The sequence below is a fragment of the Amia ocellicauda genome, chromosome 22, assembly GCF_036373705.1.
Source record: "Amia ocellicauda isolate fAmiCal2 chromosome 22, fAmiCal2.hap1, whole genome shotgun sequence".
NCBI classification, from domain to species: domain Eukaryota; kingdom Metazoa; phylum Chordata; class Actinopteri; order Amiiformes; family Amiidae; genus Amia; species Amia ocellicauda.
This window is the reverse complement of record NC_089871.1, coordinates 12,904,515-12,921,299: the sequence shown is the minus strand read 5'-3', so window position 1 is coordinate 12,921,299 and position 16,785 is coordinate 12,904,515. Positions and strand designations below refer to the sequence as shown.

At 42.0% G+C, this 16,785-nt stretch overlaps 3 protein-coding genes across 3 annotated transcripts; 1 reads left to right on the top strand and 2 right to left on the bottom strand.

Moving 5' to 3' along the window:
- Positions 1-432: 432 nt before the first annotated feature.
- tmprss9 (transmembrane serine protease 9) lies at positions 433-8,664 on the top strand. The gene is made up of 15 exons (XM_066695620.1): positions 433-594; positions 954-1,081; positions 1,306-1,373; positions 1,566-1,741; positions 1,940-1,981; positions 2,097-2,210; positions 2,298-2,463; positions 2,733-3,007; positions 3,096-3,238; positions 3,444-3,696; positions 3,928-4,041; positions 4,602-4,770; positions 4,880-5,145; positions 5,233-5,369; positions 5,460-8,664. Exons 1-15 carry the CDS (start codon positions 450-452, stop codon positions 5,619-5,621), a joined length of 2,358 nt encoding a protein of 785 aa, XP_066551717.1. The 5' UTR covers positions 433-449; the 3' UTR covers positions 5,622-8,664.
- Positions 8,665-9,180: 516 nt separating this feature from the next.
- timm13 (translocase of inner mitochondrial membrane 13 homolog (yeast)) lies at positions 9,181-11,410 on the bottom strand. Its single transcript, XM_066695621.1, has 3 exons — positions 11,166-11,410; positions 10,571-10,639; positions 9,181-10,260 (listed from the first exon to the last, which is right to left on the bottom strand). Exons 1-3 carry the CDS (start codon positions 11,286-11,288, stop codon positions 10,162-10,164), a joined length of 291 nt encoding a protein of 96 aa, XP_066551718.1. The 5' UTR covers positions 11,289-11,410; the 3' UTR covers positions 9,181-10,161.
- Positions 11,411-11,851: 441 nt separating this feature from the next.
- Positions 11,852-15,754, bottom strand: LOC136717813 (cathepsin S). The gene is made up of 8 exons (XM_066695339.1): positions 15,732-15,754; positions 15,346-15,480; positions 14,804-14,929; positions 14,492-14,644; positions 13,952-14,182; positions 13,655-13,823; positions 12,684-12,807; positions 11,852-12,427 (listed from the first exon to the last, which is right to left on the bottom strand). The coding sequence occupies exons 2-8, from the start codon at positions 15,469-15,471 to the stop codon at positions 12,328-12,330; spliced, it is 1,029 nt and encodes a 342-aa protein (XP_066551436.1). The 5' UTR covers positions 15,472-15,480; positions 15,732-15,754; the 3' UTR covers positions 11,852-12,327.
- Between the last annotated feature and the right edge of the window lie 1,031 nt (positions 15,755-16,785).

Below are 16,785 nucleotides of genomic sequence, written 5' to 3'. Positions count from 1 at the left end.
TCCACGGCGGGTTCACTTGTTCACTGGCCCTCAGAGGGAACCCAGTCAACCAGAAAAGAGTCACTCATGTCAGCCAACACTGCAATAAGCCTGTCTGTTCAGAGTCGCTCATCCTGCAACCCGCACCGGCGACGGGGAGCACAGTGGCGGATGTCACCGGAGTCAGAAATGTCCTCTAATTACTACAGCACCGAAGGGGGATTGTTAATCACTGACCTTTTTCCCCCAGTTTTATCAGTGTGTGTTTAATACCTTATATGTGTGTATTCTTATCAGAAGCTGAAGTGATGTCAAATTAATGCTCATGTGTTCTTATTTTGGCAAGTAGGCTGTTTGTTTCAGTTTAGTGACTTTATTTGTGATACACTTTATTTCTAATAGCCAGTGATAGTGAATGTAGGTGTTGTGTATTTTTTTTAACAGTGACAGTGATAGAGCATCAGACCTGTATGGATCTGAAGAAGGACCTGGACAAACAGGCCATAATGGGCCCCCCACTCAGCCACTTCTACGACTCTTCCTGCTGCAAGGCCCTGACTGCGGCTTTGCTCCTGGTCTTCCTCACCATTGGGGTCTTCATCAGCATCCTGATTGGTCAGTCAAGCAGGGCCCTCATCTTTCCTCAGCCAATAGCAGGACAGGAACTCTGAGTCAACTGTCATGAGCCAGGAATCAAGTCAACGTTTTATCAATACATTTTTATGCCATTCATATTATTCTTATTATTATTAAGCTTTAAACCATTTGCTAAATGCAGACATAAACTTATGTATTATTTTTTTAAATATATATCCATTAGCTTGACATGTATGACGCATACATAGGATGGGTAAATTGGAATGTATGTATTTTTTAAAATCATGCATGTGAATTGTGCATGTGAGGCATTTAGTGTCTTCAGGATTCATGTAGTCTGCGTTACAGACTGAGGTTTCTGAGTGTTTTTGTTGCAGTGTACCTTGTTAAAGAAGAGCACAGTTACGTGGAGACTGTGGAACTGAGAGGCCTCAAGTATGACACCAGCTTACAAGACGAGACCTCCGCATACCCCACTGTGCTCTCGTCCGCCCTGAGGAGCATGGTGAGAGAGCTCATGACCGCTGCATCCCAAACGCCACTTCTGCACTTTATTTTCACGAGCGATGTTTGAAGAAATATATTTTTAAAGTGGTTTGAAATATTTGATCCTGTGGCTTTTCATTTTTAATGTCAAATCTCCAATAAACATTGCAAACAGCACAGAGCATTATAACATAGACAATTCTTAACAGGAAGACAAAAAGTTTTTGTTTGTTTTGCTCACAGATGAGACGTACCTTCATGGCTTCATCAATCGCGCACACTTTCAAGGACAGTAATATTTTAAACTTTGGGTAAGTGGATTTGTTTTACAAAGATCATTTTTCGCTGCGTATGAGGACAAGGGTCTCTGAAAATGGAAGTAAATGAGCTGCCCATTGCGGAAACGCAAATCTGAAAAAAAAAGAAAATGTCAGATGAAAGTAAAAACGTATCCTCCAGGAGTTGAAGACCTCTTCTGTATAACTGCTGTTTGTCTGCCACAGGAACAACAATGGCAGTGTGATGGCGACCTTTCAGGTGACCTTCAAAGTAGAGAGGGTGCGTGGGTTGTCGGACGCGGTTGTTCAGGATGTCCTGCACCTGGGGCTGGACTCCATGCTTCAAGGGCGCCCCGTAAAGGTGTCCGATTTTGGGGAGATCACTTCCATCATCCTAAGAGGTATCACACTAATGAATCCCACTCTCCGAAATGGACTTAAGTTGTCCAGTGATCTGACCACAGTGAAAATATACATCCCCGGCACCCCATTTAATTTTAATTATTTTTCTCAGTACCTCAAATATTTTGAAGGACACTTAAGGATCTTTTTTGTTTTATTCAGTTTTAAATAATTTTGCTTTTGTTTTCAATTCACAGGAGCAACTGGGAAATCCTTTTTGAACACAGGAGAAAGAGCAGGTGAGACTTGATATGTTGTTTTGGTCTCAGATCCTGTCCATTTGTACAGGCCGATTGTGCCTTGTTTTTTAAGGTGGTATTTAAGCATGTCTCCCCTGTGTCTCACGGTCCACAGACCACTGTCCAGCCAACGCCTTTACCTGTCAGAACGGGGATTGCATTACGAAGGTCAACCCTGAGTGTGACTTCACGCCTGACTGCGCAGACACTTCCGACGAGGCCCAATGTGGTAAGTGTGTCTTCCTGAGTTATTACGCATATCTGTGTGCATGTCAGTGTCACACTCTGGCAACTGATCAGCTCTTGCACCTTCCAGCTTGTGGTACCCAACCGGCCCATTCCACTCGGGTGGTGGGGGGCGTGGAGGCCAAGCGCGGCGAGCTCCCCTGGCAGGTCAGTCTGAGGCTGAAGGGTGTTCACACCTGCGGGGCATCCATCGTCAACAAGAGGTGGATTGTTAGCGCCGCTCACTGCTTCGAGAGGTAAAGAACCGGTTGCGGTACAATTTGCGCAAACATCCCATTTACTCGGCCGTCCCACCATCTTATTTGATTTGTCTCTGCTTGCATACATCGGCTTTCCAGTCTCCTGCTGCCTTGTGGGTAACCATTTGGCCAAGCTGTCTGTTCCTGTCATCACTAACTGTTGGGTATCCATTACCACTGGGTCCTGTTTCTCTGATCAAGATCTCCCATCGCTTCAGATTTGGACAATTTTCTCAGGTGTCTCGTGTCTCTATCATGCCTTGCAGAAGTAAAGACCCACGGGATTGGAAGGCCCTTGTGGGGGCGAATATGGTGTTTGGAGGAGAGCCTCAGTCCAGGTTGATCAACATCAAATCCCTGATAGTCACTCCAGACTATGACCAGCTGACCAGCGACAACGACGTGGCGGTGCTGGAGCTGGAGACGCCCCTGACCTTCAGCCCCTACATCCAGCCCATCTGCCTGCCCGCCCCTTCCCATGTCTTCTTCCCAAAGCAGCGTTGCATAGTGTCGGGCTGGGGGCAGCTCAGCCAGTACAGCAGTGAGTGGGTCTTTCTCAACCCAATGTTTAAAACCCAATGGACTGTTTCTCCAAGGCAGAGGGGTAGTCTGACTGTGTGTCTGTGCAGGTAAGATGCCCAACTTCCTCCAGAAGGCTGTGGTGGAGATCATTGACACAGACACCTGCAATGCTGACGCTTCCTACAAAGGGGCTGTCACTGACAACATGATGTGCGCCGGCTACCTGACGGGCAAAACGGACTCCTGCCAGGTAAGGTGGGCAAGGTGTCTAGGTGACATTGGACCTGCTTTATGTTTTTGAGATCTACAAGCAGCCTTCAGGAGGAAAACAAGTCCAACAGAAAAATCTTGTTTTTAGTCTTGTACAATGCACTGAGGTCTTTTAAGCACTGATTTACAATTGTAGCTACTATTACTCTACTGTTTTTGTGTGTGTGTGTCTGTGTGGAGTGTAGGGAGATTCTGGAGGGCCACTGGTTTGCGAGGAGGCCCCAGGCCGGTTCTTTCTGGCTGGGATAGTGAGCTGGGGAGTGGGTTGTGCCCAGATCAACATGCCCGGCGTCTATTCTCGAGTTACTCGTCTACGAAAATGGATCCTCATCTATACCAACCCTGGGCCCACTTATATTGCTGGACCAACTACCACCACCACCACTACTACTGCCTCCACAGCTGTCAAGACAGTCCCGAAACCCCGTCCCATAGCAGGTAATGCCCCAACAATGATACCCCAACAATGAGACCATACAGGTTCCTTTAATTCACTGGGCCATACAGTAGAGGGCAAGATATGTAAAATACACTGAATTTTCTAAAAATAAAACACTGAGATATGGTTAAATATAATTTATTTGTGTTAAACTATCTCCTCACGCAAGCTCTCAGTTCTGAGAAATGTTTTTCTGTGTTTGTAATATCTGATCTCTGTTTTCTTATCAGCTGCAAATTGTACTAACAAGTACAAATGTGCGAAAGGCGTGTGTATTAGCAAAGTCAACGCCGAGTGTGATGGAGTTATGGATTGCATCAATAAAGCTGACGAGAGGAACTGTGGTAAGAGAATAGATAAGCTAAATAACACTGATACTCAAACTCCGGCCCGCCAATTTGATCTGGCCCGCCAATCAGTGTTCTTAAAAAAATATGAAGTATTATTAATATGAAATCAAAAGTTGCAGACAAACCTTTTAATTTAATGTTTCTTAAAATATCATACATTTACTAAAACAGTACATTTTCTGTAGTTGTGTACTGTGTGGCTGCATTAAAAATGATTTCCAATTTGTTGTTTGGCATACCTCACGATCCAGTCACGTGTGTAGTTGCTGTCTGTTTACGTAGCAATGGCAAGTAGCAGCAAACACTGAAAGATTGACAGTGAAAACAGGATGAGTTTGCTTTAATTTTACTGTCTGACCCACTGTGTTTGATTTGCCAATCTACAATTTCAGTAGTCAAGGTCACTAATTATATGAGGCGCCACTAAGCATGTCTCCGCATGCTACCTTCCACACCGCTTTCCCGTTTGGTAGCACAGCCAGAAGAGAAAAGAATTCGCTTTTGAAAGGTTCTCATCTGGCTTCCACGCCGTTTGTGCTCCCATCTCTGTACAGACTGTGGGGACAGGCCAGTGATTGGCTCGCAGAGGATCGTTGGGGGTGTGTCCGCGCGGAAGGGGGAGTGGCCGTGGATGGCCAGCCTGCAGTTCCAACGCACTCACCGCTGCGGGGCGACGCTCATTCACAGCAAGTGGCTCCTCACCGCTGCCCACTGCTTCAGCAAGTACAGTACCACCTCTCCGTCAATCCGTTGGTGCGCCTACTTAATTTAGCACCGGACTTCGCCCTAGCAGTTCTGCCCTTTGACCCCAGATGTGTTGGATGTTTTGCAGTCAGCTGAGCCCAAACAGCTGGACGGCCAGCCTAGGCTCCCTGTTGTACCTGGGGAAAGAGGTGATTGTGATCCCCGTGCGACGCATTATCCTGCACCCCAACTACAACATCACCGACATGAACTTCGACGTGGCACTCCTGGAGCTGGCGGTGCCTGCCCCGCGCACCCCCACCATACGGCCGGCCTGCCTGCCCTCGCCAGCACACAGCTTCCCCGAGCGGGCAGAGTGTTTCATCACAGGGTGGGGCACGCTGAAGGAGGGGGGTGAGTTGTCAGCCTTTCTGCCCCACATTGGGAGACTCCAAATGTTAGATGCTCCTCTACATTTCACTTTTCTCTGATTGCACACAGGGCCACCGGCCAGCACCCTCCAGAAAGCGATGGTCAGAATCATCAGCCAGTCAGAGTGCCGGCAATCCTACGCCAATGGGCTGACCAGCAGCATGATGTGTGCCGGCTTCATGGAGGGTGGCCCAGACACCTGCACGGTATGAGTGCCAGTCAGTTCTGCAGTTTGGATGGACTGAATGCTCTTATTCTCCTGGCATGTTTCTCAGTGATCTCCTGTCCCATTGCAGGGCGACTCCGGTGGACCCCTGTCCTGCCAGGAGCCGTCGGGCCGCTGGTTCGTGGCCGGGGTCACCAGCTGGGGCAGAGGCTGTGGCCGCCATTGCTTCCCCGGAGTGTACGTGCGAGTCACCGAGGTCAGAGAGTGGCTCTCCACATACCTGCCTTTCTAGAGGGCTCCAGTCTAGCATTCACGGCCAAACCCTGACCCCTCGTTCCTCAGACACGAGGAAACAATTCCCACTGTGTCTGAAGCTGGCATATGACTGCACCCTGGCAGAACGTCCACAGCACAACCCTCAGTACAAAGACAGCATGATGCCCTTGAAATGTGGTAGATTGCTACTTCACACTGCTACTGAAGGCAACAGTCTACCGTCTCCCCACTACACAATACAGAAGGCTGCTTTTATGTGGGTCCTGTGTTGGGCTTCAATTGCTTTTTATTTTATTTTATTTTGAGGTTGTGCCATGATACTGAGCCCAGTTCAAAAGGTGGAGACATTATATCTTAAGAAAATCATAGATGTTGAAGGCGCAAGGAAAACCTACCTTTTCTGCCATATTCTTTTAAGGTGAGCAAGATCACGTAACGGCTTTCTTGTGTATTCGTGCCTAGTTACATATTTCTTTAAAACCTGGTAATGAGACAGATCAACTGAAATGTTTTAGCCAGCACCACTTCTCGTTTGTACTTGTTAATTTTGGTTCAGATGGGCTGGGAGGGACACACAAAAAATATAAATGCTATACATGATTAAGAAGTTTATCACCGAAACATCCAGACACCCAACACTTTGAATCTTGTGGCTTTGGCTAATTCATCTGTGGCATTTCTGCTAGTCCTGTTGTCTACCTGATATTCCTGGATTAAAGAGAACTGTAACATACTGTTCAAATATTAGCATACAGTAAGCTGTGGACAATTCTAGAGCAGCACAGTGTGAAGTCGGGTAAAATAACACCTAACCACAGTATATTTCTGTGGCACTAAAGTTACTGCCCTGCCCCCCCATCATCCTCATGCTATAAACACTGATGAACTGATACATTTCACAGTGAATATTGCAAAAGAAGTGAGGGAAAACTGTTTTTATTTGCTTACATTTATACTGTACAAGCTCCTGTCCGCCAAGCCAACCTGTGCTAAATGTCAGTCAACTGTCACACATTAGAAATGTTTTTTGTACACTTAAATCAGGTGTGGGGGCAAAATGTTGCTCAGTTAATGTAGCTGTGAAAATACTCAAGGAAATTGTTTGCATTGTCTCCATGATAATGATTTGCAATAAGACACCGGACTGCACTCTAAACCAGTGGTCCCCAACCCTGGCCCCGGAGGCCCCCCTACCCTGCTGGTTTTTGTTCCAACCGAGCTCTCATTTACTTATTTGGACCCTTTCCTAAATCAAAGCCTTTTAATTATTTTAAACAGTAGGGGTTTTATAGTAAAGTATACAATTGTATAAATAACTTATTAAAGAACCAACTATTTTATTCCACAATTTAAAAAGTCAAATCTAAGCAAATTGTAACTCCAATTAAGAAATTAAATTAAGCTCAGTTTGGAACAAAAACAGCAGGTTAGGGGGTCCACCAGGGCCAGGGTTGGGAAACCCTGTTCTAAACTGTTGAATGATTTTTAAAGAAAGTTATAATTTTACTATATTCTGCATGTAATACTATATGATAAATATGTATATTTTGTTAGCAATTCTCCATTAAATATGGAAATGTGAATCAGGCTTAAATTACAATGGGGTAGTTCTTGTCAGTGATGTCAGTTGGGTCGACAGTCAGTTTCCATTCACAGAAGAGGAGCAATATAACAGTTTAAGGGGGCATTATATATTAGGCCAGCAGTGGATACATTATTTTGTGGATCCTAAATTATTGTTTTTGCTTCTGTTAGTTTAATGTATCATTCTTCTTCAGAATACCTAGTCAATGACTAGTGTAAATATCATTACCTCATCACATTTCAAATCTGGAAATTACAAAAGCAAATTTTGATAAAGCACTACAGACCCATACACAGTGGACATTATTTCTGAATGCAATTTGCTGAAGTTTCTGGTATACTCCATAGGTGTCCTTTATTGGTTTAGTAAAATGTCAACATGTCTAAATTTATTTCAACAGTTATATCCCTGATAGCATGCTGTGGAGGCCAAACAGGCCATAATATATCGGGTTGCATGCAAACTACATAACCACTCAATAGTTTTAGAACACCCCCATTTTTCCAGTTTTTATTGACATTTAAGCAGTTCAAGTCCAGTGAATAACCTGAAATGGTACAAAGGTAAGTGGTAAACTGCCAGAGGTTATAAAAAAAAAAAAAAAAAAAGTTTAATTACCAAAAACTGAAGAATAATGTATATACTTTGTTATATACACCCTCTTAAGCATTATTTGGCAGTGTTACATACAGCTCCTGTGCATAGAAGTTACACTGTATTCCTACAATGTGCACATCATTTGAAAGCTTATTGTCTTGCCCACCAGAGCGTTTAATTCTCAAACACATCCAATTTACAGTTTCCGTGTCACCCGCCGTCATTCAGAGCCTGGGGGGTGTCTCATTCAGACAGTCACAGATCACTCAGTTTTAATCAGATTATTTTTGCAAATAGGCTTGTTTTGTTCAGAACAACCTAAAGATTAACTATATATTATTTGATGTTCTATCAAACACAGATCCAATTATCAGATCCAATTATGTAAAATCGTTGTGTATTAGTACACTGTAAACAGTTTTACATCTTGACATTTTGAGCTCTCTACGGGTGTGTGTTGCTTCTACCAAAACTTGGATGGTCTTGTTTTGATCAGTAGACTGTCTGGTTCCAGAATATGTTGTAATTGTCAATAGTCTGAGATTTTGTAATCCTACTCAGACCGCGTATCTCCCCCCTAATTTAAGAATACGGGGGGGTATAAAAAACTATTTTTCACATCATTAGAAAGCTGAGTTTCAGCTTTCATGGGCTACCAAACACTTAGCAAATAACACAACAGTGAAGAGTACACGAGATTAAAGAGAAGCACACGGATTTGGTGCCCTTTCAAAGGTACCAGAGGGGTTTCAGCTTAAGGGGTTACATTTTGTTAAACAAAACGATTCCATTAATTATTTTTAACCTCCAATTGTTTATTTGTTCTATGCTTTAATTTCTGAGTACATTGAGACATTAAACTGCATAATTTCAATAAAAACCGGAAAGATTGAGGTGTTGACTTTTGACCGTTAGTGTATATTGCATCACAACTTCACATTGATAGTATATCTTGGTTTGTGTGTGTACCATATCGATGTGACTCAACTGGGTAAGTGTTTGTGCAGCAATACACATTCCTTACCATGAAATGAACAATATCTGTAAGTCATCTTTGTGGGTGCAACAACAGTCACAGCCTTACATACACTGTTCTCACTGATTGAGCACACATTCACTCCCTGCCTATGCATTTCCTTCCCCTTCTTTTTTCTCGGTCCATGCATTTTGGCTGATGTTTTTCCATCCACTACCTAAAGTTCCTAAACAAGTAAGCTTTAGGCCTTGAAATGTATTGGCACAGGTTGTGTGCAATGCAGATATTGAGATTTCTTGAGCCAATGATTGACCATATTGCATGTAAGATGTATTAATAAAATATACAGTAATTAAAACAAAAACAAAGTATAAAAAAAAAAGATTTGAAAATAATCAACAGGCAAATACAGACTCATTCATGTTACAATCTCCTTTATTGTGTACTTCACCAGATCGTCTACCCAACCAATAATCATCCTGCTATCATTCTCTTTACTCACACCGGCTGCATCTTAACCCACACACTCCCTATGATAACGTCCCTCTCTGGCTAGTGTTGTGTGAGCCGAGGACGAGCACACACCAACACACCGATGAACTTTAAGTGCACAAAGGAAACACATCTGGGATGGATCCTGGCGTCTCTGCCAGGAAGAGCACAGCCGAAACAAAGCTGCCACTGTGGCAGTAACAATGCTCTCGGCTAAAATGACGGAAATTAAAGACGGTTTGCTCCCGTCGAGGTGGTGCGTGTGGGTTAACGATGATGAGGGTTTATTTTTCTCTCCAATTCTATTTTGTTCTCTGTGTCTAGATGTCTGGGTTGGATGCGTTTCTAGGAAGAAAAAGGGAGATCCTTGTGTGTATTTAAGGTCAAAGTACTGAAAACAGTGAGCTCTTTGAACGAGTCCCCGAGTATCGAGATCGTTCTACACGACTGCAAAGATAAAGACGTTTTTTCACAGGGAAGCACTGTAATCAAGACACAGCCTTGGGCTTGGGGAGAGGGACAGGGTAGGTGGCATTTTGTTCAGAGAAGTGCTACAGGACACGGACATGATTTGCAACAAGCTTAGTCGATGGAAAACGATCCATAACAAAGGGACAAATATTATGTAGGGGTCAGGAGAAAACATTGGTTTTCTTCCCTTCTTTTCCATTTTGTCCACCCCCGCCCACATATAGGGACAAAACGAAGGAAAACAATATCCTGGTAATGACTGAAAGGCTAAAAAATTGTTTGCTTTCACAGTTGAAAATCCTGAGGCAATTCAGTCCAGGCTGATGGATTTGAGTCTGTGGGTGAAACTGCTTGGCAGGCCCTGCTCACAGCCCAGCTCTGCCTTTCATCGCCACGGGCCGGAGCACCTCTGAGACAGGGGGTGGGCACCGGCAGTTAGATGCGCGCTCTCTCCCTCTGCAGTCTGGAGTTGTAGGCCTTGGAGACAGTGTTCCACGTGTCCATATAGCGGTCCATACACATCGCAATGCATTTCTGCAAAAGACAGACCGGCATCAGGTCAGAGGACACAGCAGGGCTCTCAAAAGCTCAAGTGGACATAATGCCGTTCAAAGTATACTTATGTTCAGACATCTTTCACATCAGCAGTGACAAATGAGGACGAATGTATCACTTATTTATTGTATTTCAAAATACAAAACACACTTTGTGCCAGTCAGGGTCCCCACTAAACTCAAGAATGTTTCATGAGGAATTTGAGGAACAAAGTGAGACCAAAGCCATCAGCACTTGTTTCTCAAGTCGCCCTTCCTCCGTGAAGCCCCTGCGAGACTGTGTTTGTTACCTGTTCAGAGTTGTCCAGTGTGCCCCCTGGTTTGCCAATGCATTTCTTAAAGCACTTGTCAGTCATCCTCTGTAACAGACAAGGAGGAGAAATGGTGTTTTCAATGACTGCCAGCTACCTTGACAGGTTAAAGAGATTTCAGCACAAAACACACGACTATAGGCTACTGTGTAAATTATTGTATAGATAGAGCAATAAAACATAAAGCACTGACAGACAATACAAACAACGAATGGGTCTTCTAGTTTTTATTAGACTGCCAGTGAAGTGCAGTTTGTTTCATTACAATTAACAATACTACATCAAATCGTCCAGTATATAGGTAACTGTGTATTTGATCGTACATATATTGCTAATGTATATAACGTTAAGCATATCAAAACGATGTATATGCTGTAAATTACAACCCATATGCAATTTCTATTAAATATAGCTAATTCAAACGTATAACTAGAAACAGCAGCTCAATTGAAACTGTAATAAATATAGCCATTCCAACAAATAACAGTGTATGCGGCGAGATCTATGAATTGTGCACGAAAAGTTTCGTGTTTGGCTCTACCGGGCCGCACGAAGCCCCGGGTTGTGGTTTTACCTGCAGCAGCTCCTGCGCGTTGGCCACGGCGATCTGCACTTTCACCTGCTCCATGATCATGCCGGTGTCCATCTTCCCGGACCCAGCGGCCCCGGAGGAGAAATCAGACCCAAAACTGTCCATGATGCACTAAAATCTCTCAATGTGGAGAACCGAAGCCGGTCAAAAGCCTGAAAGTCACACACGTGAAGCCCCGGCCGCGCAGACGCCCTGTGCCCTTGAAAACACCGGACGTGCACTGTGCGCAACTTCCGGGCGCTAGGGACGTCGGGAATTGTTGTTCTGCTTTTTGTGTAAATTATTATTCAAATTTGTTGGGATAATTAGTTCATTAACGAGAAAACGGTGATCTTTATTTTCTGCTGCAGTTTAACAGCTGCATTAGGAAGCCCAGTAAGAGATATTCCAATGTTATTATTTATTAATCTATTAACCTGTGTATTATTTTTATTATTATTTGAAAACTCCAAAACAACTAGTAAAGTGACAGGAAAAGAGAGGGTGACTGATAGAAATACAAATTACACAAGGAACAGCCTTCTAACATCAGCCAAAATGTCGTATTTAAGATATAATTATATGGATCAATTTTAATATAATATTTTAGAGTGGATTTATTTTACCATTGGTTACTACCCTGCTTCCCACCCTTACAGTGTATTGAGCGTAAAATTAAAAGACACATGTGACTTTGCTAAAAGCTTTATTGAAAGGACAGAAAAAGTATAATAGCCATCAAGGTTTATTAATACAGATCAAGGTAAACATTACAATGTTCAAATCATTAGCATTTTTATCGTTTCTGAGATTTCACTTAATTTTCTGTATATCTGAGTTATTTTATTGTTTGTGGTATCAGTTTCACCTTTTCACTGGTATTTGCGATGCGTAATACAGATGGTGCAAATAGTAAGTGGTATTCCTTATAGGATGATTGACATAAGTACAGGAATATCAATCTTGTTTTGTTTAAACCTAAAAGTGAGAAAACTGCATGAGATGTTTTCTTATTATGTATTATGTATAACATTTTTATTACAGGTAACACAATGTGTTACAACTCAGGGAGTTACTTGTATCCATTGTGGTTTCAAGAATGCAGTAATCATTTTCACTTGTCTTATTCACCCTTGTTTTTTTTTAGTAGAACTGCTGCAAACGTTTACAAAAGGGGATACACTGCGTACTGAGCAATTCCACAGTGATTCCCATATTCTCTGGCCAGTTGAATGTATCCGTTATCACCCCAGTTATGACCCCAGCTGCAAACGGGAAACAAATAAAGAAACCAATCAGATAAATCCATCTGGCATAAACCAATCATTTCACTACAAATTATATTTGGGTTTGACATTATGCCTAGCTACATGGAGCTTTTGTTTCAGCACATATGCACAATATTGCTTGGTAACAAATAATCTAGACATATATACACACACACATATGAACTGTCACAATAACAACTGAAAATTACTGATGGCTCAACAGCTGCTTGTCTACTGGGAATGAATTGCTCACCTGTTCTTTAAGATCCAGTATTTATTGGGACGCTTGTTTCCAGAATGGGTAAAGGATATCCCATAACCCACTGCTAAGACTGCATGGTTGCTTGACTTTGAACATTTACGGTCAAAGTAAATACCTTCAGGATGAAAGGACAACTGTTATGATATACAGTTATAGCATATACAACTCAAATCTGTTTTTTCTCTTACAATAACAATCCACCAATGTTTTTTTTACATATTTAAAAAATGATAAACATTTGAAGAGCTGACAATATTATGATACTACCTTTGGGTACTAAGGTACTTGTAACTTACTTTGAAGCTATAATAACAAAAGGAACAGAATTTATATTTTTAACATGCTGTACTCAGTGCACCGTGTATGATGTAATTCTGTCATGTGTTAGAGAGTAATAATCTTGACATTTCACAGCTCTCTGGTATCTCCCAGATAAACCTAATTGACCCAAAGGACAATTCAGTGCTTGTACTAATGATATCAGATGCAATGTATTTTTACACAATGCATTGTGATTGTTAATTTGTTTGTTTTACTACAGCTGTAGTGACTGGAGAAATGCATTCCCCTTCCCTAATATCCTTACAGACTCATAACCTTTTGAGAGTTTCCTTATGCTTCTTCCTTTATATACTTTGTGTCTGTCTTTTGTTTATTATATGTCTGTATTTTTTAAGTTCTAATATATATAGTGAGTATTTATGTGATAGTTTGTCTGACAGTTATTATATTATTATAAACACATACCTTGAACTACAGCAGCTGGTATGGCAAATTAAATGTCACTCTGGCTAACAATTTGCATGTTTTAGATTTTCCAATTTCCCATGATCTATCACTGGTATTGAAAACACTTAATGAATTACATTAAATAGTAGAGATTCTCATGGTATGGTTTGCTAGACCTGTATCTCAGCTGGATATAATATAGGAAACATGGGTTACATTATTCATACACGCACCAGAACGGTAGTAATGGAAGGTCCTTCGGCTGGCATCGAGAGCCACAGAAATGGGCCCAATGGCCACCAGTGCATCTCTCAGAGCTCTCTCGTTGCCTCTAGGCACCATCTTATAACCTTTGCAGGTAGTAGCTTTTTTTCCTATTTTGGTTTTGCATCTCTTGTTGTCCTTACAAAAAACAGAAAAAAAAACAAGTTTAAAAAAATGCAGCGAATACCTGGATACTGAAGTTTCATATGCTTCCAGGCTTCGAACTCTGCTTTAGACAATAAAAGGGCAAATGTAAGACTTCTTACCTTTGCAGTGTAAGGGTAGCTTTTATTCAAGGCGATCCCCTTGTTGTCCCTGACAAAATCAAAGGCTCGACACATGTACCCCCCTTTGCAGCCATGGTTTCCATACTTAACATTCTTGGTGCAGTCCACCAGGTTCTGCTCGCTCAGAGACACCAGCTTGCCTGTCTTCTTGAAATATTGTCCCTCCAGGGCCCCCGTAGCAGAAAAAGCCCAACAGGAGCCGCAGGAACCCTGATGTCAGAGAAAACCCAACGCTAATCAACAAGCATATACATTACTTAACGTGCAAATTATATTTATAGAAGTGACAGTGAGCACATGCATCAATGGATGTCAAAAATAAACATTAAAAAAACTGCTGTCCATAATGTATATGTGTATATATATATATATATATATATATATATATATATAATTTATTGATACAACATGATAACAACTTCAGTCTCATAGCATCACAGAAGGGTATGGCGTTTTCAGACAATCGGTTGTTGTTTTCACTTCCAGTTGATTTGATGTGAAAACTCCGTGTGCATTTACCTGGTTTTTCACTCCAGTTACGTATCCCTTGTTTCTCCAGTCTAGCTCCCTCGGAGGGCACTGGGAGGAGCCAGTCCAGTTGGAGACAGGGGTGTCCTCCAGGGCATCGTCAGGGCTGAACCCCGTCATCATCTCGGTGACCTCCTGCTGAGTCTGATGACCAAGAGTTTGATATGAGTGAACAACGTTCCCACAAGATCAACCAGAAACTCTAAGAGAGCTGAGCTGTAGTTAGGCATTAAGGCATGATCTGCTACACAAATGTATCAACTGAGGTTTTGGCACCAGATCTGTGTGATATCGCAGCTTTACCAGATCCCCGAAGTGGTTCATCCCCAGAGTGTAGCTGTGTTTCCCCTGGGAGTGCTCCAGGTTGTGCTGCTCGATGAAACGCAGGTTCTCCTCCCAAACCTGCCTCCTGTAGCCCTCAGAGTCCTCCTGAGGAAAAGAGACAATGCACAAACTACTAGTTGCTTATATTACTTTAACAAAAATCTGTGATTTTCAAAGCAACCTGCATATATCACAGATATACAGACACATATATATATTGTTTCTTCTAATTTGACAAAAACAGTAATTTCTAATGTTTATAGCTGACAATAGCTAGTTATGGATATGTATTTTAAATGGAGAAAAGGTGAAGCACTGTTTGCAGCTTTTAAAGTATCACATTTTTGTAATTTTATTTGAGGTTTTCTATTTGATTCTAAATTTAATTGAACAACGGTTCTTCCATATAATGCAACGGCCCCAGAAAACTGTGAAAGTTACCCAGTATTTTACTGATCTTATATTGTGCTTCAGTAGCATATTGTTAGAATTCCTCAGGGTACCTTCTAAGGCATTATTACCTCAGTGTACTGCTTGCCATGCAGAGTCTTCCAGTCTTCCCAGGCGCTGTCCAGAGACGGATCCCCTGGCTGGGCTGAGGACACGGCCACACCGCACACCAACAGCAATGTCAGAGCCGCCTGCATTATGTGAACCTGGGCCAGAGATCAGGCACCTGTAAATGTACAAAGGTAGATGTACAGTACCGCACTGCTATGCATATTGAAAGCATGGTCAAATCGCAGGACAGGAATAGGTTATTTTATGTGTAATTCCTGTGTTCCAAAGTTCCAAAGAGATTCATAGAACATTAAAATATGGAGAATACACTGCCTGAACTAAAATAATGTAGACATCCTGTTTGGATTTGGTTTTCAGTGCCGCAGATAATACAGCAGTTTCTTACCTGTGTCTGTGTTTGTTGCAGACTCAGTGCTCAGAGCTCAGAGACACCTCTCCGAGACTGGAAACTGGCACCTTTTATAGCTGCTGGTCCCAGATGCTCAATGGTTATGATTGGTCTGTGGCCCTGTGACTTTGAATTAATTCCTCTTTTGGAAGGGAAGGCACAAGTATAAGAAAACCACAAGACCTAGCCTAATAGAATATTTAGAATGTATTATCAATATTATTATTATTATTAATTATTATTTGTGTTAATAATCCCCAGAATTGAGCTATGTTTCCACAGATTAACTCATTAATGCCTGGGATCTTCTCTGTGCAAGGAGACATAGTTACACAGCTTGTAAACAGCTTAATTTTAATTTACTACTAGTTCTTTCCATTTTAACCACACACATTTATTTTCATTCCTTTGTGAGTGTATGCTGGTTATTTCTTATCTTCTGAAAGAGAAATATTAAAAGAATGTCAAACTGATACACAAATACGCTGTAGCCAACCTTGGCTGCACATTGAAATGGTGAGGGCTCTGCAATTAATGTAAAAATTGTATTAATATACAGCTGCAACCGTTCAGTTTGTTAAAAACAAATCTAATAAATTGTGCTGAAATTCTCAGAGTGTTGGTGTTTTGTTGCAGATAGAGTTAATGTTATTTTCCCACAGCTTTAATAATAGTGGTGACGAATTTTCCATTTTAATCCAAACCTGTTAAGAGTGGGTTTGACTAGTAAAACAGGAAAGGGTCAATTTTAATACCACTGCGCTAAGCCACAAACTACAAATTCTCACACCACTAACCAAGGTGTATGGACAATTCTGTGAAAAATAGTTGTGGGTGACTATTTCAGCTGTTACTTCTCAAAAGAACCACAAATTTAAATATGAGAACACGAGAAGCAGAAACTGTGCAGCACTGTGGCACCGTCGGTCGCCCTGCTGTCTCACTGCTCCGATTTGGGCATTGGATGTCAGTCTGTGTGGAGTTTGCATGTTCTCCCTGGGGGTAAATGGGTTTTTGCTGGGAGCTCTGGTTTCCTCCCATATCTCAAATA